Source organism: Epinephelus lanceolatus, chromosome 1, assembly GCF_041903045.1.
Source record: "Epinephelus lanceolatus isolate andai-2023 chromosome 1, ASM4190304v1, whole genome shotgun sequence".
Taxonomy (NCBI): Eukaryota; Metazoa; Chordata; class Actinopteri; order Perciformes; family Serranidae; genus Epinephelus; species Epinephelus lanceolatus.
Window position 1 is genome coordinate 14,680,834 of NC_135734.1, and position 20,813 is coordinate 14,701,646.

At 39.9% G+C, this 20,813-nt stretch overlaps 3 protein-coding genes across 5 annotated transcripts in view; 1 reads left to right on the plus strand and 2 right to left on the minus strand.

Annotated features, from left to right (window-relative positions):
• The window catches only part of LOC117257006 (retinoic acid receptor gamma-A-like), a 42,153-nt gene extending 38,952 nt beyond the window's left edge, over positions 1–3,201 (plus strand). For both annotated transcript variants that reach the window (XM_033626797.2, XM_033626799.2), the window contains 3 exons: positions 128–332; positions 448–606; positions 1,212–3,201. In XM_033626797.2, the coding sequence (XP_033482688.1) occupies positions 128–332; positions 448–606; positions 1,212–1,531 (684 nt within the window). In that variant the 3' untranslated portion in view covers positions 1,532–3,201. The remainder of the gene's footprint in view (positions 1–127; positions 333–447; positions 607–1,211) is intronic.
• A 1,437-nt stretch (positions 3,202–4,638) lies between these two features.
• On the minus strand, positions 4,639–12,789 carry LOC117257004 (calcium-binding and coiled-coil domain-containing protein 1). 2 transcript variants are annotated; one of them, XM_033626795.2, is made up of 14 exons: positions 12,653–12,789; positions 11,834–11,982; positions 11,593–11,695; positions 10,496–10,698; positions 10,186–10,398; positions 9,909–10,057; positions 9,749–9,818; positions 9,140–9,394; positions 8,935–9,060; positions 8,536–8,631; positions 7,227–7,314; positions 6,966–7,135; positions 5,675–5,757; positions 4,639–5,311 (listed from the first exon to the last, which is right to left on the minus strand). In XM_033626795.2, exons 2-14 carry the CDS (start codon positions 11,963–11,965, stop codon positions 5,284–5,286), a joined length of 1,716 nt encoding a protein of 571 aa, XP_033482686.2. In that variant the 5' UTR covers positions 11,966–11,982; positions 12,653–12,789; the 3' UTR covers positions 4,639–5,283. The 2 variants fall into 2 exon arrangements, with proteins under 2 accessions (XP_033482686.2, XP_033482687.2); XM_033626796.2 differs by lacking the exon at positions 8,536–8,631.
• A 340-nt stretch (positions 12,790–13,129) lies between these two features.
• Positions 13,130–18,949, minus strand: LOC117256500 (single-strand selective monofunctional uracil DNA glycosylase). The gene is made up of 2 exons (XM_033625946.2): positions 18,434–18,949; positions 13,130–15,558 (listed from the first exon to the last, which is right to left on the minus strand). The coding sequence occupies exons 1-2, from the start codon at positions 18,758–18,760 to the stop codon at positions 15,028–15,030; spliced, it is 858 nt and encodes a 285-aa protein (XP_033481837.1). The 5' UTR covers positions 18,761–18,949; the 3' UTR covers positions 13,130–15,027.
• Between the last annotated feature and the right edge of the window lie 1,864 nt (positions 18,950–20,813).

Genomic DNA, 20,813 nt, shown 5'->3' on the forward strand with positions numbered 1-20,813 from the left:
ACTTGTCAATATAAAAGATGATGATTCTGAACAGCCCTTCATGATTTTTTTTGGGACTGAATTTCATCCTCATTTTACTAACTGCCCACTTTTTTCTTTCACTTTGTGACCTTCCTGTCCTTCTTAGATGCTGAGGATATGCACTCGCTACACCCCAGAACAAGACACAATGACCTTTTCAGATGGCTTGACTCTGAACAGGACCCAGATGCATAACGCTGGCTTTGGCCCTCTCACAGACCTGGTGTTTGCCTTTGCTGGTCAACTGCTGCCTTTGGAGATGGACGACACAGAGACGGGCCTACTCAGTGCCATCTGCCTAATCTGCGGAGGTAAGGGTGTCCCTGACAGTGTGCTACCATTACTTGGTTCCATTGTTTTGCCATTACCTCGCTATCGTTTTCTTTTTCTCCTCTTCAAACGTGTCTCTTTCTGTCATTGTTTCAGATCGCATGGATCTGGAGGAGCCACAGAAGGTAGACAAGTTGCAGGAGCCGCTGCTAGAGGCTCTGAAGATCTACACCCGCCGCAGACGCCCAAACAAGCCTCACATGTTTCCCCGCATGCTGATGAAAGTCACAGACCTCCGAGGAATTAGCACCAAAGGTCAGCTGAGGTTTTACATACAATTACTACAGATTAGGAATAAAGCCGGGTGACAAACCCTATTCGTTTCTGTTACCAACTAAATTGTGTCCGCAGTACTGAAGATCAACAACTGTGAAGTACTAAAGTTGACAACGAATGTTCATATTTGTATTTTTGTTAACATTTTCATGGATCAGATAAAAAAAATTTAAAAAAAGACAAAGATCTGGTTGTCTACTTGTGTCAAGACAACGTTAAACATTGTTTTAGTGTCGGTATCCTCTAAGTATTCAGGTACCGAATTGGCACAAGTGTCACAGGAAATTTGTTGTAGAAAATAATAAAGCACATCGAGAGTGTCATTACAAAATAAAACATAAAATATTTTTTAAAAAGTAGACTGGTGAGAATTTAAGATTATTTGATATAATTGTATCATGCGAAAAAGTTCTGTCAGAGAGAATATACCATCTTCTGCGTGTAAGAGCACTAGGAGGCATTGTTTTTCTCAAATGTGGAGAAACCTCTCAATTAGTGATTCCTTTCAAAAGTGAAACGTGTGAAAGGCCTCCTCTGGTCCCTCTTATACACTATCCATTTAACAAATGTGTATGTGCCCGTAGGTGCGGAGAGAGCCATCACACTGAAGACGGAGATCCCAGGCCCCATGCCTCCACTGATCAGGGAGATGCTGGAGAACCCCGAGGCCTTCGAAGACAGCAGTGACTCAGGAGACAGTGCCACAGCTGCTCCCCCTGCCATTCAAGCCATCAAACAAGAGGAGAAGCCCGCGGATGAGTCAGCCGTTGAGGAGGAAGAGGAGGAGGAAGAGGACGACTACTGGGATGAGGAGAAAGAGCGAGGGGCGGACAGTGATGGGGAGCCATGGGGGGAGGCGGCAGCGGGCGTGCAAAAGAAAGGTGTGACTGGGAAAGCGCAGTGAGAGAGACATGATGCTGCTACTTCCTCTTCCAGATCACTGAGCCCTCGCCCAGCAATATCTCCTCGCAGGAACCTCACAGAATTAGGCTCTTATACAACACAAGTGTTGAATACAGCACATATTTACATATACTGTACATGTTGACTGAAAGGAAAATGTGTTCAATACAGCATAGGAAGTAAAGGGGAGAAGCAAAAGCACTAAATGTCAGTGGGTCGTGGAGAGCGCCATGAAAAATCACTGTGCCAAAATGAGACTGTCTAAAAGATATTTCAAAAGCGTTTTTGTCCACCGTAAGAGGAACGAGAGGTGGTGGACAGAACAAAATGCACTCTTCCGCTATCTATAAGGGCTATGCTTTGTATAAAATTGATGGTAAAAATACATTGCAACAACAGAACTCTATGTGGTGTCCATTTGCCGCAAATGTCTTCTCAGAATTCCTTTTATTACTATTCAGAGATATGCGACTTATTTTTTTATTGTATGGTTTTTCTAAGCATGTACACATTTCTGTTCTGTCTTTATGCCTGTTTGTGGGACTCTGTGTTGCTTTTTTTGTATATTTTTTCACTCAGTCCTGCTCACATTTGACTGGACATGTGATTTTTTTAAGCTACTCTTTAATTTTATGCATTTCTGCTTCATGGACACAGTAAAAAGCAATAGCAAAGACAGTAAAGAGAGCAATAGCAAAGAGAGAGCAGGTCATGAGCGGGACTCAAACTCACAATGCAACAAGCATGTGGTATGAAAATCTCTGATGGGTGAAACATCTGAAAAAGGATAAGAGGAAGACTGTGATTTCAGGTCTGGTGCTTGTGATGCAAATAAGACACTAACAAATAATGCAAAACAAACAGAAGCATATCTCCACCTCACGACAAAAATACACACAATCATTTTTAAAAAATACTTCGACTAAAGAATCTGCAGGGTAGATTTAATGTCATCATCACATAATCTCAGGTTGATTCTATCAGGGCCACATCTCACCTGTCAAAACAGTATTTTAAGAATCTGCTGGTGTGCATGCTCCGACATAATGCCCCCTTCTTCAACAAGAGAATCCTCTCACACCAGGCAGTAGGGATTATTAAAAATTGAAGTTGTTGACCACGCTTTTATTACAGCGGCCAGGTACATATAAGCCATAATATTTTAATTTTTCCAAGAGTGAGGAAGAATCATCCCAACAGACGTTACCATATAAAAGCAGTTTACTTCACAGAAAACCTCAGGTGTGTGTGTGCATGTGTGCTTGAGTGTGTAACCAAGAGCATTTACCAGTACACAGTGATGTTGTAGAGACATGATGTTGCTGTCATCACTGCCACAATCCACAGTGAACATTTATCCAGAAGTCCAATTATCAGTATCATAAAAATGCACATAAAATAGATTTTGTAGCAAAGAACTAAATGTTTTTAAAATAATTCACTCACCCAAAGACCCCTGTTGGACAGTGCGACATTGCCGATGCAAGCTGACCAAGAATCACATGAGTGTTGCAACCGTCCAACATAATTAACTACAAAACAAAAGCTTTACATTGGGTGACCTGTCTGCTGCAGTACAGGGCGATAGTGTCAGATGATGTGTGTTCATGTGTGCTGTATCTAATGAGTGATGCAATACATGGATTTTGTAAAATAAATACTTATAACTTGTTTTTACTTGAGACTGTACAGCTTTTTTGTCAGTATCTGTTTAATGAAAGACAGTGTGAGGCTCACTGAATTCCTTAAGGGAAAAGATTCTCCATCAGCATGTTGTCTTTCATGGCATGAGACATTGCAGTAAAGCTGCAACTTTTTAAATTTAGTTTTCTTTTTTTAAATGAGGGATAAAAAGTTGGAGGTAGTGTGTAATATCCGAAAAAAGGACTGCATGTTTCTGATAATATATGGAGACATTCACTCCCTGAATGAAGCAGAGAAAGAGAAGATGTAGAGAATACAAGAGGAAAACTGATCCCACATGATGATAGTGGCAACTACACCAGTAGCTTTGAAGCAGTGACCATATATATATCTATATATATATATATATATATATATATATATATATATATAAGTTAGACATGTCCTTGGTACCATATGTAAAGCCATGAACTACACAGGGGTTGATTTAAGTGTTAAATAATCAACACAGACGCCACAGTATTTTCTTTTTAGAATGTCAGTTGTGATATAGGGCGGTGACATCACAATCAAAAGTTATCTTCAGTGTTTTTCATCTGTCACACACACAAACACGCACACACACACTCACACAGAGACGCACACAGTCAATATTTTGCACATCGTCAGCCAACTCTGCATACTATGTAGTTTAGTACTTAAATATGTTTCTGCATCACATAACCACGATATTTCATAATAAAATGTTTTCCTGTTTTTTTTTCCTTCTTCTTTATCTCGTAGACTTGTTTCTTTTCTTGAATTTGAGCTGGTGCAATAAGTAAGCCGTGGACGAGGTCACAAAGGCCTCAGCTCTGTATGTATGCATGTGAGTTTGAAAAATCCAAAAAGACCAAAGATATTACATAATGTGGACAAAAGCAAAAGAAAAATAATGTTCATTAATAAAAGTTCTATTGAGGTCATTGACATGAAATATATTCACTTAGTAATGTGTGGTAGATGAAATTTCATGATTTTAATGACTTTGACGCTGGAACCATCTCTGTTACATTTTGTTGTTGTTTTTTTAACTGATGTCTTACTTTTTATAAACACAATCTTTATAGTGTGCAAATAACTTGTCTTCATGTTCAGGGATTCAGACACCTCATGCTTTTTATTTCAATTGGACTTTTACAGAAATAGCTCTGATACACACACACACACACACACACACACACACACACACACACACACACAAGGAAGAACAAAGACTGGACTGACTCTTGTTTTTACATTTTGATATTTGCTTATTTGTTGCTTGTTGTTTGCTCATTTGTTACTTGTTGTCTTTCTTGTATTTTGATAAAGGCGCTTTTTGTTCTCAGACGTTTCAGCATCCAGTTGTCCTTTTCTTTGCCATCACTTTATACACAGAAAGTCTCGGGATGGAAACTTACAAAACACAAACTGCCATCAACATGTATTTATCATCATAGTTTATTAAAGAGCAGCGTCTCTCTGACAGAAGCTCGGATCAACAAACAGAAATGTCATAAATTAACTTTCATGTTCGTCCAACATGATGCTGTGCTCGACAAGCTGCAACAGAACATTTCAAACTTGTCTGTAACACACACCCACACTTTTGACACGGTTTCAGGATTCACACTCACATGCAGAGGTTATGGGCTGATATTCTACTGAAACAAGATGTATTGCATTCATCATGGCACCAACAACACTTTCCCTTTTAATCAAAAGTTAGAAAATCTATGGATTGTAAATGGAGCCTAAATTAAACTGAAATATTTTTAAGACAATTAATACCTGCTCATGAAAGTCTAAAGAAGAGTTTTGTTTATCCTTTAGTAGTAATAAAACCATTAGCCACACTAATAAACCAAAGTCTGGACACTTAAGACTCACAAATTGTGCAGTGTTTTCCTTAAATATGGACACTCGCACACTAAAAGCTCTGCACCATAAATATGACCTTTGTAAAGACCATTTCCTACGTGATCAACTAGAAAACAACAACAGAATAATCCCGAAGGTTTTCTAATGATCCGCATGAAGTTGCACCACAGTGGTAAACAAGCGACTTGCCATCCACGTTTCTTTGTGTTACCACATGGGGCAGTCAGCCCAGTCACTGCAGAGAGGAAAAAGAATGACAACAGTCAGTAAAAAAAAAAGAAATCCCATGTCTCTACTGCTGCTGATCTACTGCTTGCGTAACATGAACTTATTTAATCACTGCTGCTATTTTTAGTGCTGTTATTATCATATTATTTACATCTTTATTTTTACTCTCTGATGCGCCCTGTGACTCTTCCTACAAGAAAAGAAAGTGCATGATAAGTGGAACGACAGCATTTCTAAAACAGCAACCAGTCTGCCAGGGAGGAGAGTGCGAATGAAGTCACCACATAATATTTTAGGCAAGGTGATTCCGGTCATGGAGGAGGGAAAAAGGGTGTGTATTGTGTGGCTGGTCGAAAGCCAAAAATGTCACCTCAGGATAGGGTCGGTGAGTTCTGGTAGGATCAGTTGCTTCCCTTCACAGGCTCGGGGCTCACAGTGCTGCCTCCACACATCCTGAGTGAACACACAGAAGCACAGATGGATGTCAACTGCAGATTTATCTGTCGTTCAATAATATACACACCCAAAACATTTGAGTGAGAACCAGTAACGTGGATCAGTGTTTGTTTTTTTAATGTAATGTCTCATTTATTTTCATTAGCATTTAAATATCTTAATATATTTCTTAGATGTATATCTTCAAATATAACTGATGTCATTTGAGTGAAAGCATTAACATGTACTTTTTTTCCATTATGCAACAAGACTGTTGGTTCCAAGGCAGCAACATTAACTAGTCTGTAACCCTAATCTATAATATATAACCCTAATCTTTGACCTTCAGTACGCTGGTCCTGGATATTGTAAAACAAACAACAGTCAAAATATTCTTGTCGGGCCACTTTAAGTGACTGTGGCTGTCTGCGGATAGTGTCCTCGGCTTCTCAGTCAGATCCACCCCTCACTCCTCCACAGCTCCACCCTCTCACCTAAGCATGGTCACTTCTGGCTCCAAAAATCCAAGATGGCGATGGCCAAAATGCAGAACTCTAGGCTTCAAAACAGGAGTCCACAAAACAATGGGTGACGTTATAGTAGCTATTTCCATTATTTTTACAATTTATGGAGAGTACCTACTCTGAAATAGGAGCTAAACTTTACCTTAAAACGGCATTCTATGAACCATGATCATTCCTAGTTTTTGTGTTGTGGAAACAACAAAAAAAGGGGGTTCTTATAACGAGGCTGTTAGAGCCATGAAAAAGTTCGAAAATACCTTATGATTTCAATTCATCAACAGTTTTTGGATTTTTTGTTTAGCGGAGGCATGTGAGAAGAACAAAGGTTTTTGAATTAAATGTAACACCGGGTGAACAATTAATACACAGATCGTCATTTGGAGGATGAAATATTCCTTTAAGAAGTTATCCGTATGCTGAAATTTTTTTTGTTTGACCACCTTTAAACTGTCTATCAACTTTGGTGTTCCAGATTGCAAGTCTTTGTTCCATGTTTCCTCTTTTAATCCTGACCCAGTAAGAATAAATACATTGTCATGACTTGTACCAGTCAACATTAAACCTTAGTGTTCAACAATTGTCCTGGAGCAAATACTCCCAGGACGAGGGAAACTAGTCAAATATTGACCTACTCAGGTCTGTTAGCTCTGATGCAGGTGGTGTTAAACTTTGTTTAGTTTATGTGTGAATAGGATGGCACACCTGTGTGTCAGAGGTTGGTGTGTCTTCTTTGCTTTGGCTGTGTGTCTCAGCAGCAATGGTCTCAGCTCTGTTGGGCCGTTCCAGGTGAGCGGACAAGAAAAGAGGTGAGCGGATCGATCTGGGTGAAGGTGGGGAAGCTTCCTTGTCATCCTCAGAGGAAGTGCCAGAAACTGTTTAAAATTAGAGACGAGTCTTCACTTTGGTACTTATTACAGAGCAGTGAAATAGTAGAGCTGTGTATAAACAGACTTCATTACTCACAGACGCATGTTGGAATTTCCCCATTTGATGTACTTTCTGGCACAATCCCCAACCTCTGCTCTAACTGACGGATGAAGTTCAGCAGGTCCTGTGAGTGTCCAATTTCAAACCCACAGATTTGTGGAAGAGATGAAGGGGAAGAAGAAGAAGATGAGGAATAAGAACGTGAATGGATTAAGGCAGTTTATAGACATTTTCAACGTAAACAGCTATAAAAGTGGTATCCTCTCATTTTTTGGTGAGTTTATGGAACAGTTTCCTACTTTTATTTAAAATATCATTATTGACACCATTGTTTTAACAGTGCTACATGTTAACTGTAAACATCAGTGACAGACATACTATAATTTTAAAAAAGAAAAAAGTAAAATAATGATACAAAACGTAGAAATGCTCCGTTAAACATAAAAATCAAAAGTATTTACATCAAAATATATTTTAACAAGCAAAAGTATTCATCATGTAGAATGGTCCATTTCAGAATAATGTACATTATATTATTGGATTATAATTATTGACACATTAATGTGTAGATCACTTTATGTTGCAGGTTTAAAACCTTATCTCAACCTACAATAATACATTATAATTAATTTGTTAATTTTATTTTCCTCTCCTACAGAGTTTGCCATGCTGATCTATAGTAGCCCAGGATGGACAAACCAAACCCTGGCTTTATACAGGGCCATTTGCATTTTTGTGACAGCCACTGTAGTTCTCCTACACTCTTGGCACATGAGCGAAGTTTCAGTTTGGCAATATCACCACTAGAGGCCACTAAATCCTACACTCTAGACCTTTAAGCACAAATACCTTAACATTGTCCTCAAGTACAGCACTTGAGTAAATGTACTCAGTTAATTTCTCACCACTGATATGAGCCTGGAAAATGGAAACTTATGAAAATTAAATTAAATTGCACTGGGTGCTTGAATGGAACAAAAGCATGAACAAAACTGTTGTTTGTATTTAAAAAAAACAAAAAAACATCTTCAATCTCATCTAGCACTGATGATAGTCAAGGACTGAAACATTTGTTGCTGTTTTTCTCACTTTTTCTCATTATTTTTTGCGCCTTGATCTCTCTTCTTTTTGGCACAGCTGTTTTGAATAAATTGACATTTTTTGGCATCGATCTCAGCCTGTGAATCTTTTTTGGTGGCTGTCCAGCTCAGTTGAGTTGATGTGCGGATATTTTTTCTGCCATCCTCTCTTCAAAAAACCCCAGGCCATTAAAAGGCCCATCTTATTTAGATCTATCTGATAAAGTAATATAAGCTGGATATGTGGTCTGGTGTGGAGTCCTTGCCTGTTTCTCCACCTGCTGCTCCTCTCTCTCTGTCTGGGCTTTCCTCAAACTGGCCTTCAGCTCCTGTAGCTCTCGCTTAGTGTCACTCAGCAGCACCTACAGGGGGCAGCAGTGTGATACTCAGATGCTCTGAACACCCACAGCTCTGACCTGGCTTGTCCTCTCTTCACATGACAGTGAGAAGAAATGTTTACTCGCTGATTATGGAAGCTTTTCTATTTGTGCCTGTATGTGAGTAATAAAAGAACTGCGCCGAACTCTGGCATCGCTCTCCAGTTTCCAAAAATGTAATCTGAGCAACTGATGATGCAGATTTGTGGCACATGAGCGGCTATATTTAGAGCTGAATGTGTTTGTGTGTTGAATAATGGTGACTGGGATGTTCTTTGATTTACTTACTCGACTGCAATCTCTCTCTTGTCCAAGCTCTAATTCCAGTTTCTCCCTCTCCATCCTCTCCTCCTGGAGCCACTCCTGCCTCCGCTCCACCTCGCAGCTCAGTTCTTGCATTTTCTTTTTATCCGTCTGCATTTTAAAAGAAAGCAAGTTTAACAACAGATTCATGTTGACATACAGGTGTGTATGGGTTTTGCTGTATCCTCACTTCTGCTGCGTGTTTGCAAGCCTCTCTTTCCAGAGCCCAGTTGGCACGCTCCTCCCTGAGGACCAGGTTCTCCTCAGACAGTTGCAGGGTGAGCTGGGCTACTTGTAGTCGAGCTTGATGCAGCTCAGTGTTGGTATGGCCCTGACGGGTGCCCAGCTCTCTCAGTTCCCTACGCAGGCCTTCAGCTTCATGCTCACAAGCCTCCAGACGCTCCTGCAGCCCTTGTGCTTGCGCCAGAGCAGCCTCGTTCTCCTCCTGCACAGAGATGTAAGATGGGCAGAAATGGCAAACAACTGAAGTAAGGGAGAGAAATGATTTATCACAATATATGCTACACACACACACACACATATATATATATATATATGTATATAAAAACACATATCCAAGAAGGTAAAGGAAAGCAAAATCTCAAGTTCCACTCCTGAGTTAATACACTAATGGTGTTTTTCATCCCACTGCTGGCAAGATGACACTGAACCACTTAAATCTGGCCTGGTTCCAGTAAATTGGTGGGTTGGAGTCTTTCTTATATTACAGGGCTGCCTGTCCTCGCCCCCCGCCCCCCTCTCATCAAGCCGTCTGTGTTTTACAAGAGAAGAAGATTACCTGCAGACATTTTCTCTTTTCCTCATCGTGTTTCATTTGAGTGGACATTTTCTTCACTCTCTCCTTCAGCCTGTGGGACAAAAAGTTAGTTTCAGGCCCAAGGAAATACATTTATTAAGACACATGTTTAAGCTAACATAATTATGTCCCGAACACTTGCCTTTCCAGGTCCCCGTTTTCCTCTTTCTCCCTTTCTTTAAGGGCCTTGAGATCCTCCTCCAGCTCTTTGTTTCTCTGCTGACATTCAGCCTTTTCAGCCATGAGTTTACTCAGTTCGGATGTCAGATTTTCCTGACTGTATTTCACATTCTTTCAATGTTGTGGAGAAAATAAAACATGGTTATACCTTTCATTAGTTATTTATGAAATTCAGAGCTTTTTGGAGGTAAAAATGAGATGGCAACACCAAGAAGTGTGTTGGCATGAATTGTCTGTACCTTGTGTTTTCCCTCCATCCTCGTCAACATCTCACAGCTGTTTCTTAAGTTGTCTCTAAGCTCTGAGATCTCCTCCTTCATTGCTTCTCTTTCACGCTCCCACTCCATCCTTGCTTTTCTGCTGTTCTCTTTCTCATTCACTACCTCCTTTTTTGCCACATCCAGAGCCTGCTGTATATCCACCTGTTTTTTTAGGCATTCCTCCAGCCGACTCTGCTCACAGCATGGGGAGAGAGGACAGAGATATTTAAACAATTGAATGGATAAATTGTCATGTTAGTAGTTCAACTAAACTGATTTTAATTCCCACCTGAAGCAGTTGAGCCCTGGGGATGACCAGGAGCAGCTCCTCCTCTCCATCCTCCCCATCTTGATCCTCTTTCAGAGTCTCCAGCTCCTCCAACGGCTTGGGAGCACGGAAAGTGAAAGGACGACTACGGGCACACACCTTTCCCATCTTATCCACATATACGAACTGATACTCCACAGCACTGGGGCGGGGCAGGTAGAATGCTGTATCAAGCAGATATGTAAAATAAATTAGATGTACAGTAAATTAGCAGTAGCATTGACAGTGGTGCGCTTGATATATTCAACATTTTTGTTTCAAGACACAAGAGTTACAATATGCAGGATTTTCCTTAAAAACAAGGACTTATTAAAAAGTAATTCCTCTCAACCATCACTTATGGTGGTGCGTTTATTTGCAGAGATGCTGCCCTCCACCTGTATTTTCTTCTTATTTTGCTATGTTTGTCTTTATAAAAAAGTAATGAGCAGGTGCCAGAGAGTCAGCAGCAAGCATCCAAGAGCAAGCTACGAAAATCATGGGCACAGCATCGAAATAACAAATCTGGTGAGGGTAAATGCCCAACGAGAGTGAATCTGGAACTTGCTTTCACTTTTAGAGGGGAGTGTGTTTACCAACAGGAAGAGAATTCCTGCATATTATACCTTCAATCGAAGCTGAAAAGTCTTATTTTTTAACTGGTTAAGCTAGTTAAATCACTGGAGAGTGATTTCACTAGCACTAGTCCAATCTACATGTCGATGTATCTTTGGGCAAGAAACTTATTCCCAAACTGTGATTGTGTATAAATGTTTAAGTGGGTAGCAGGTGGCCTCTTGTACAGTATCAAGGTGTGTGAATAGGAAAATGTGTCTAATGTAAAAGTGCTTTGAGTGGTCAGAAGACTAGAAGGGCCCTATACAAGTGATCACACCCAACCATTAGTGATACCTGGTGTAATCAGAGGTGCAACGGACTTTCAACCCAATAGAGCAGTAAAACCAGGAGTGCTCTGTCGGGCAAATGATTTAGTTAGCTCTAAAAGTAAGAACATTGTAAAAATCAATTATAATATCAATGGCGCCATATTTATTTCATACATTTGGATGACTTCTTACCCTGGAAAAGTACACAGCAGTTGACATTGGTACCCTCAGTGTACCCTTCAGGAACAAGAGCCCATGTATATGTGTAATACTGTGTCACTGAAGAACAGCCCATCTGTGGCATGATAAACACAGTTAAAACCACAAAACATAAAAATGTGCATCACCATCACTACCCCACGACACACAACTTATTTTGATAAAAACGTTCTGTGTCAATGTGGACAAATGGTGCTAAAATAAATGTATCTACCTCAAAAATCCCTATCCAGTCACTGCTGCTCCACTGATGGTCAGAGGTCAGACTGTAGTGGCACTCCACTCTGGTTTGGGGGAAGTACAGTTGCCCCACATTTCGAAACTCCACCGTGGACTGTTTATCCATGGTAATAGGAAGCTGGGCTGTTTAGGAAGAAAACATACATGGATCCGGTGAAATGTGCTCCAGTTTCAGTCTGGAGGAGAACAGCTGATGAAAGGTGATAGCAGAGTCAGTTCAGGAATGCAGCATGGTCATAACACCGGCCGCCTATGGCTCTGCAATATGTTTATAAACAACAAGCTCATATACCGAGACGTTATACCATATAATCTGCAAAAAAATAGAGATACTGGGAGGACTGTTTGTAGTTCTGAGCACTGTTGCGTTGTTTTCATGAGTATGCAATTTTTTAAAAATTATTAAAACCATAAAAATGAACACCTTTTAACTTACATTGTAAATTATATCAAAATCTTATTGAAACACTTTATAGAATTTGTTTTTGATCATACAAACTATTGCTTTTCATGTCTTATATCTCATTCTTAAAAACCACCAACCTAAGCTCAATTTGTAATTAAGTGGACAAGTAGTCAATCAAGTAAAAAGTGCTCTGAAATGTGTATAAAATAAAATAAAAAACACATTCTTCCCTTCTTTGTTCTTATTTTCTAGTAAACAGATGTCTTTTGCCTTTAGTTATTAGTCTTATTAAATGCAGGTCTGTCTGCTTTAATTATTTATTCTAAGAACATTAAATAATTGTATGCTTGGATTTTAAATTTAAAGAACTTTATGGAGTTCTCTTACCTTATTCTGCTGAGAATCAATGTGATGCCTTTTCTGCTACCTCATGAAGGTTAGAGCTGTGGATCTGTAGATAATGATGAGCAACCCTGTCAGGTGCAAGAGTTTCACAACATCTCCTGCACCATGTGGAGCCCACAAGTAAATTTAGTGATGCTGGGTGACTCTTGGGAGATGCAGTTCATGAGTACACAGCTCGTGACGAGGCAAAGCTGTGCTGTGGACTTCAACTCCCATTATAGGCTATAGTTGTAGGATACAGGATCTGCTGCTGGTAGTTATTGCTCATTGCAATTCTTAGTAGTGGCAGTGGAGGGGGGGTGAGGAAAGGGGGGCACTGTGCTAAAGTCACTAATCCAACTGTCCTGGAATCAGTGAAAGGCATAAAAACAGCAGAGTTCCCAGTCTGACAAAAGACTTCCAAGATACGATACAAGCTCTTGAATGTGTCATTTATTTATGGGGTTAGGTTTTGGGTTATTTCCTGCATTTTCCTGCAAAGTTTGAAAATATCAAAGCAAAGATACACTTACACCACAGTGTAAAACTCATCAGTCATTTCCATGTTCCAGTGATTTGGATTACGCATTTAATGTCCTGCTAATTTAACCCTTACTCTCAATCAGTATGACTGCAAAAGCATTGTGGTTCCACTTGTGGCCACTTGATGGCAGTGTAGTTTCAGCACTGAGTGGTGTTTTCGGTGCATTTGTTCTACTCACAAAATTAAAAGTGAATCCCAAATTAAGCCCAGAACACTGAAGATTGTTATGGCAGACAGTTTGGAAATTAGTGTAGATATTTACATTATTGTATTAAAACTGTAAGGTAGATGAATGCAGGTCTGTTGGGTGCTTAATACTGCAATAAGTTGGTCTGATGTCAAGCGGCGGACACGATACACTCCCTTACACAGATCAAGCTCACCGTGTTTTGACTGGTAAAGTTTTCCTTTAAATGATTTTCAAGAATAAATCACTTGCTCTCACATGTTCTGTTCGCTAACTTTATTGCATGACACTTCAGCCCCTCTGGCTCTCTAAAAGCAAGGGAAAACTCTGCTCTCCATGTGGCCCTGGTGGAAAATGTGAGTTAAGTTCTTGCTTGCAGTTGTGGGCAATCAATAGCTGCTGTTGGATGCAACTTTCGAAGGTCTCCGCTTAATTAGTCTTAGCTTCTTCACAGCAACCATTTTGACTTGCCATAGTGGGAAAAATATGTTACTGATAACAGTGACAGTGAGCCAGCATGCTAAACTGAATTTAGACATTAGTTACTATATTGCTTTTTTACACTGACATGTCAAAATGTTTGCTTCACCTGTTTCTAGCTCTGCCGACAGGAACAACAAATTTCCACTTGTCCAACATTACGTCCCACCACCTTAAATCTTATGTGAACATGCTAAAAATCAGCCTTAGGTGTCAGAAAGCATTCATCTTTGATGCACTAGAAGGAGAAATTTATTTCATATTTCATTATTCTTCATTTATTTGAACAGTGAGTGCTGATCCTAGATAAGGTCAAATCACAGATAAAATCAGTTTATAAACAAATAAAATACATTATCAAAATAAATGACAAAATTAAAAAAAAAAAAAAGAATACTACATAATTGTCTTGTACAGTGGTGCAGTATGGACAATACTTACAACTGTATATTTGCGAAACGGTTTTGTCATATCAGGATATTACAGAACTCTGTAATGTCACGTGGAACAGTAAAGTGTGTACTTTTTTCTTACTGAGGACTGTACCTCCATGGTTTAAAAATCGTCTTAATATAATGTACGAAGGAATACCCTTTAAGGTAAATTAAAATGTCTAAGAGGTGAAATCAATTTTTCATTGTCATGTTTAGCAGTCACTGTGTGTCCCAGTATGCATCATCATGAGCTAACACATTAGCTAACATTTTCATCAGCTCAAACTAAAGTCTTCAGAAGTTTAATTAATGCAATAACCCTACAAGTAAATTGTCACCAACACCCCAACTTACTCTTTGACAAGAAAATTAAAAATATACCCAGAGCACCTTATATAGCGTTAGTGTTATTATTATTATTTTTTTTTACAATGAATAGTTCTCATAGAGATGTGTTCAGTATGAACACTGATCAGTAAAGAAAAGCCATTTCAAAATGAACAGACAGATTTTTACAGAAGAAGAAAACATGCAGTTGTTGGATAGATGCGTGTACAGTAGCAGTATTAGTGTATTACAAGCTCTCCTTGGAGCTGCTCAGATACACAGGCTGAGCTATGCGGAGAAATATGAGCCTGTACATCAGGAGTACATTGAACCACTGATCAATTGTCCGAGTAAGCCAATTCCATGCTGCTATTGATAAGGCACATGTCAGAGAAGGTTGATTAGCTCACACTTTGTTCAGCAGTGTCAAGACACCAAGTTCTGCCAGCTTGGCTCTGGCTACGTCCTCCCAGCCCTTATTGGCTAGTGGGTTCCTGGGCGACGGATGCATGATGCCCTCCACTCGTACCTTGACATCTGCTGCTGACAGAGCTCGCCGCGCTCGCTGCTCTGCCACCTTCCCAACCCCGATCACCATGGAGACTCCCAGTGCCTCCACAGCCTGGCACAGTGCAATGTCACACAGGGCCAGGAGGGCCTCCCGCTCACCTGCCGGCAGCTCAGGGGGCGTTAAATTCTTCCCACTGGCAGCCATGAACATGAGCGGGCACAGATTGTGCACAAAGCAGTGCTGGAAAAACAGAGCTGGGTCACCACACAGCTTCCTGAAGAAGCCCCAGAAACGTGCGCCACTCACTTCACTCTGTGTGCAGGCAAGTCCTGTGATCCGTCGCTTTGGATGCTCAACTTCAGGATGGCCAACGTCCCCTGTGATCCTCAGCCAGTCAACAACTGACTTGATTTCACCAAAGGGGACCTGTGCCAAGAAAACTATATTATTTCTGCTTTTTTGAGCACATCATTGACACAACATAGAGTTACTGATATAAATTACATTGATTTAAACAAGTCGGAATTTTGCGTTATAGGTAACCAGCACACTAGCATAAAGAAAACTGGGAAAATATAGCTCAAATAAGGTCACCAAGTGATAAAGCATGCAAATTCCTGTGGGAACATGACATATATTTAATGCACAACTCCTCCACAGGACAAGTGGAAACAGATAATAATGCAGGACCAAACCACCCTACAGGAACAGTGTGTTGGATAAACCTTTTACAGAGCAGACATTTTGACTTGTCATAGGGGAAAAAGCACAGGTGTATTACATTAACTATAGCTGCATTCCATGTAGGGCAGGTCCAGGTATTGTACATGTTGGCTCACTGAAATAGCTTACTGGCACACCTAATGGAACTCCATCATTTGTGTTATCGGTTTTACCTGTGCTTTTCCTATTATGACAAGTCCAATTGTCTGCTGTGAAAAAGGTCCATTAAATGGCATCTATGTGAGGACTGAGTATTGCAATGAGCAACCACCCTGAACTCCTGGGGCCTGTTGTTCGAAAGTAGAATTAACCAATCCAGGATAAGTGGAAAAGTGAGGCTGGACAAATTCCCCTAAATCCATCCTGGCTTAATTGGTTGTTCGAACACCAAGCCAGGCTGAGGAGGCGCGGCTTTGTCAAGCCAGGTGTAACTTATTCAGGTGAGTGCGCGTCCACAGTTTTCTTAAATAGACCCCGAGATCGATCACAGATTCACTGATGCAGCACATTATTCCAGTACATTATTCCAGTATACTGTACATGGAATCAATCATTTTATTCATTCATTCATTAATCAACCATTGGTGTTATGTGGACTGTCTAACTTTGGATTGTCTTGCAGTGTAAGACAAATTGACAAAGTAAAAGAAAAACCTTAAGGAAATTGGACTTAGAAATTAAGAAACTAGAGAAAGAAGTGATTTTGATGCACATTGTAAGCATGACGTAATGTATTAATCAATGTTATTTCTCTCTTTCTCTCCCCAGCTCCAATCAGACAGTGACTGATCACATTATTTGTCACTTGTTTTTAGCACGTTTTTAGTTAAAATAGCTGCCTTTTTGCAGTTCTTATTAAACAGCTGCTCATAGCAGGGTTGTTGAAAATAGCTGCTTTCTGCAGTTTCATTAAATAGCTGCTTATATCAGGATTGTATTCATGTTTTGTTTTTATAAAAAGTATAAATTGCTTAAGATAAAAGCAAGTCATCTGAGGGAGCAGAGAGCATTGGCAGGACATGGAGCTTGACAGACAAAAGAAAGACCTTAAGGAAACTGGACTTGGAAATTAAGAAACTACAGAAAGAAGTAAGTAATTTTAATGCACATTGTAAGCATGACTGTAATGCAATGTATTAATCAATATTATTTCTCTCTTTCTCTCCACAGCTCAAAGCAGACAGTGACTGATTACAGTATTTTTCATTTAAATAAAATGAGGTCAAAGAATATTGTGGTTTCATCTTCATGTTTTCATTCATTGATGTAAAGTACACTGGAGTTATTGATCCAGTTAACTGGGAATATAATTTGGGAAGGTCATACAGTTATGAAACCTATTAACCACTATACTAATTGTGTTAATGCCAAATACACCTACTTGTATGTTTATTCCAACAATTAATCCTTTTATTGGTAAAGATATGTGCACGTCAAAGTATGTTTGGGCTATGACAAAAATAATGTTTTAAATGTTCAATGTTTTTTTTTTTATTATTGTAGGCTTAATGTATTTTGTTCAAAAATGAGGCAAATACGTACATAAGAACATGAAATGACAGTAAAACACATTGATTTCCGATCGCAGTGACAGCTGACTGGACAGATAAGGCACCAGGCTAAACTAAGCCTGGTTGTTAGCCTGGTTGGGACCAGGTTAAGTGCACAGAATAAATATCCATGGCAACATATGTGCCTCTGCTTTCGAACAACCAAATCAACGCTAAATTAAGCCAGGATAACCAACATATCCCGGCTTAATCCCTTATCTAGGTTTCGAACAACAGGCCCCTGGTTAAGATTCCTTCAGTGTTTATTGTTTAGGAGATTTTTACTGGGAGCAAATTATCCACATATGTCTCTTCTTAACCAAAATGAATGGACCAGGTGATTAAAATGGATAAAAACACTGCATAAAGCAGCTTCATGTTACAAATCAGTACTCAGCTTTTTTTCTCTGATAAGTTAAGAGGTCTCTTTCTCTCTAAAACAAATGGACTCTTGTGATTTACCCATTAAAAACATTAATAAAGCAGTGTTTTTTGGACGCCGCTTGTTGCAGAAGAGAAACTAACTATGGTGGCCAAATGCCAAAACACAAATGGCCTTATCTGGAGCCAGTGTTTGGTTTGTCCGATCTGGGCTACTGTAGGCACAGGGGCTGGGAAGGACCCGCTCCCTATGTAGCCTAGATATAACCGGCTCATTTTAAGATATGGAAACACTACAATTCTTAATGTTTAGGTGATTATACGCTAACGAAAACATACTTATGATAATATATTCCATTTCTGCCAATATATCCCACTATATACTACACACTGGACCTTTGAAGCCCTTAACTGTAGTTGATCCTTAATGGTGTATTTCCTTACAAGGTAGTAATAAATCATATTACAAATGTTATAATAAAATACAAAGACATAGAGGAAAATGCACACCAACAACAACAGGAGCAAGGCTGTTACAGTTGATGTTAGCAGCTTCCGCATTCATGTCATCGAGCATTACTGCTAAATTCTCCGTGCTCCTGTGCAACATGCTGAGATTAAATGTAGCCTAGACATGCTGTGCTCACCCCCGTCTGTGCCATGCCGAAGGGTCCTGGGTTCATCCCTAAAAACAGGATCTTCTGTCCGCCCTGACAGTACTTCTCCACGAAGCACCGGTGGGTGTCCCAGGCGTACTCCAGCGGGTTGTAGATGTACTGGACAGGCTCGCTGAAGGTGAGCCGACGGAGGTGGGCATTCAGCTCCAGTTCAACCTGCAGAAACCTGGAGGAGGGGGTCGTGTTGACCTCCGGTGCTGGTTTCAAAGTCTGCTCCTCTGACTCACACAAAGGCAGTGCCTTCATCTGGTCTCCACACGCGAGCTCATCAGTGGCAGATGTATTGTCACTCAACATTTTGACACGAGCATTTAACCAGGGCCGGTTTGTCAGATATAAACGTAGCAATGACGCTACGTTGTGACAGCTTCCCTAAGGTTTGGACATTAACGTCAACTTACTTTGCTGAAACCTTTCGTTGACTCGTATTATTGTGAATGGACCGTGGATGTAGAAACAACACAGTGGACTGTCTTCCTCTGCGCCGTCCTGCCAGGTTTTGTCTGGTCGCATCAAAGCGGCTGCTGCCCCCTACAGGAGAACTGCTGTCATTACAGCGAAGAAAAAGCTACCACTGCCCACTCACACCTGTGGCCTCATAGTCCATGGGCCAGAGCCCAAAGTTTCATTTGTGGGTACCACTCAAGGGGGCAAAACTTAGTAATGATTTATGAAAAGGTCCATGTCTGTAGATGATATTTTGGTATGATAGACATTCCTGAGTGGCAGCTGTGTCAAAGTAACCAGCTCTCGAAGTGAACCACCCCCTAAAGTAAATTGGATTTTAGATGCTGGTGCATAGCCTGGTTTAGGCTCATGGTCAGGACATTTTTCAGTGTTTTATAATATTGAGTTTGGTGTCATTTTAAAGGGGGTCTTGTTGGCTTTCACTTAAGCCTAATTGTGAATCTTTCTGACAAATACTGAGGTAACTGTAGCCCTTTGAACAGCCAATGACAGACTTTTTTTTTTTCTCACAATTTTTCACCTAAATTATATTTTTTCTTTTAGCCTTGTGGCATCTAGGAACATCAGGGACACAAATATATCATTTATAAAACTGTGGAGAATCTACACTAAATGTTTGCGTATATATACAAATGAGGAAAAGTATGTGCGCCAAAAAAATTCTGATTTATAAAACCATGCACCTGCCAGTACACAATTTATAAATTCCAAATCATCTTGGAATTGTCTGCATGTGGATCAGCCTCATATCCCATCGTCTACACGCCCACATTCAACTAAGTGGTTTTGCAAGTCGGTCTATAGGTAAATATTAGAGATGCACTATATTGGATTTTTTGCTGATATCTGATATGCTGATCTATAAGAAACTCATTTGGCCGATAACTGATACTAAAATCAACATATCCATATATTTTGGAAGATTATGCAACTTTCTTCCCTGATTCCTTTGACTGAATATGCATTGTTGTATACTTAGACCCCAGTTTATCTTTATTTTTGTATGTATTTTTATTTATGTAGGCCTACTTATGTTTGTATTGTGCAGTACTATTATATTATTGTCTGATTTATATGCATTTAGAAGAATGTTTCTTTTAAAATTTGAAGAGCCCTAAGGAAGATATACATTTTGTTTTCAAAAGGTATTGTTTTACTTTGTGAGGGTTTAAGAAATTTGTAAAATTAAGTTTAGTACTTAGGTATTTCGAGTTCAAGTTGAATGGTTGTTTATTTGCTTGATAAAGCTGTGAACCTATCATGAGGCCGAGAAGAAGAAAAGGGTCAGACCCAGACCTGGCAACCCTGGAGAGGCGGGAGCATGGAGGAGAGCAGGAAGAAAAAGTACTGAACAGTGTGTCAACAAGAACTGACTGTAAGCACAGGAGCATGCAGAGTGTGGGGCTTTTGTTCAGGTACTGTGAAAGACTGCAAACATTTTTTTTTAAAAAGCGCAGTGCCGGAATAACTGTGTGGACGGTTTAGCCTGCTAGCATCTTACTAGCTACTTCAGCAACTTTTAACTAGTGTAGACTTAGCTCGCTAGCCGTTAGCTAGCTTAGCAGTTGAGTTTCACATTATGTTCTGCAACATAAGATACGTCAGTATATACCCCACTTGTGAACTTCTGTCTCAAAAAAGGCAGTTGCCAACAAGTTGCTAAATGAGACTACAGAACATCATCATGCTGATCTGTGACCAACCAGCTTTACAGTCTTGTTATGGAGGTGACATTATAAGTCATGAGAACGTCGTGTAACATTAGTTAATTTGAAGTCGAACCTTAGCCTTTTACCTCTGGTGATTGCATTTAGGCTTCGGTTACCATCAAAGTGGTGTTCATTTATGAAGATTATCTTGCTGAACAAAACGTGTCAGTATC

Excerpts from the sequence above, each read along its gene's own strand:
- LOC117256500 (XM_033625946.2), bottom strand. The coding sequence starts at position 18,760 with ATGTTGAGTGACAATACATCTGCCACTGATGAGCTCGCGTGTGGAGAC. Across the intron at positions 15,559-18,433 it reads TCGGCATGGCACAGACGGGG|GTCCCCTTTGGTGAAATCAA; the intron begins GTGAGCACAGCA and ends TTCTTGGCACAG.
- LOC117257004 (XM_033626795.2), bottom strand. The coding sequence starts at position 11,965 with ATGGATAAACAGTCCACGGTGGAGTTTCGAAATGTGGGGCAACTGTAC. Across the intron at positions 10,399-10,495 it reads CCAGGGCTCAACTGCTTCAG|AGTCGGCTGGAGGAATGCCT; the intron begins GTGGGAATTAAA and ends TGCTGTGAGCAG. Across the intron at positions 9,395-9,748 it reads AAAAGAGAAAATGTCTGCAG|GAGGAGAACGAGGCTGCTCT; the intron begins GTAATCTTCTTC and ends ATCTCTGTGCAG.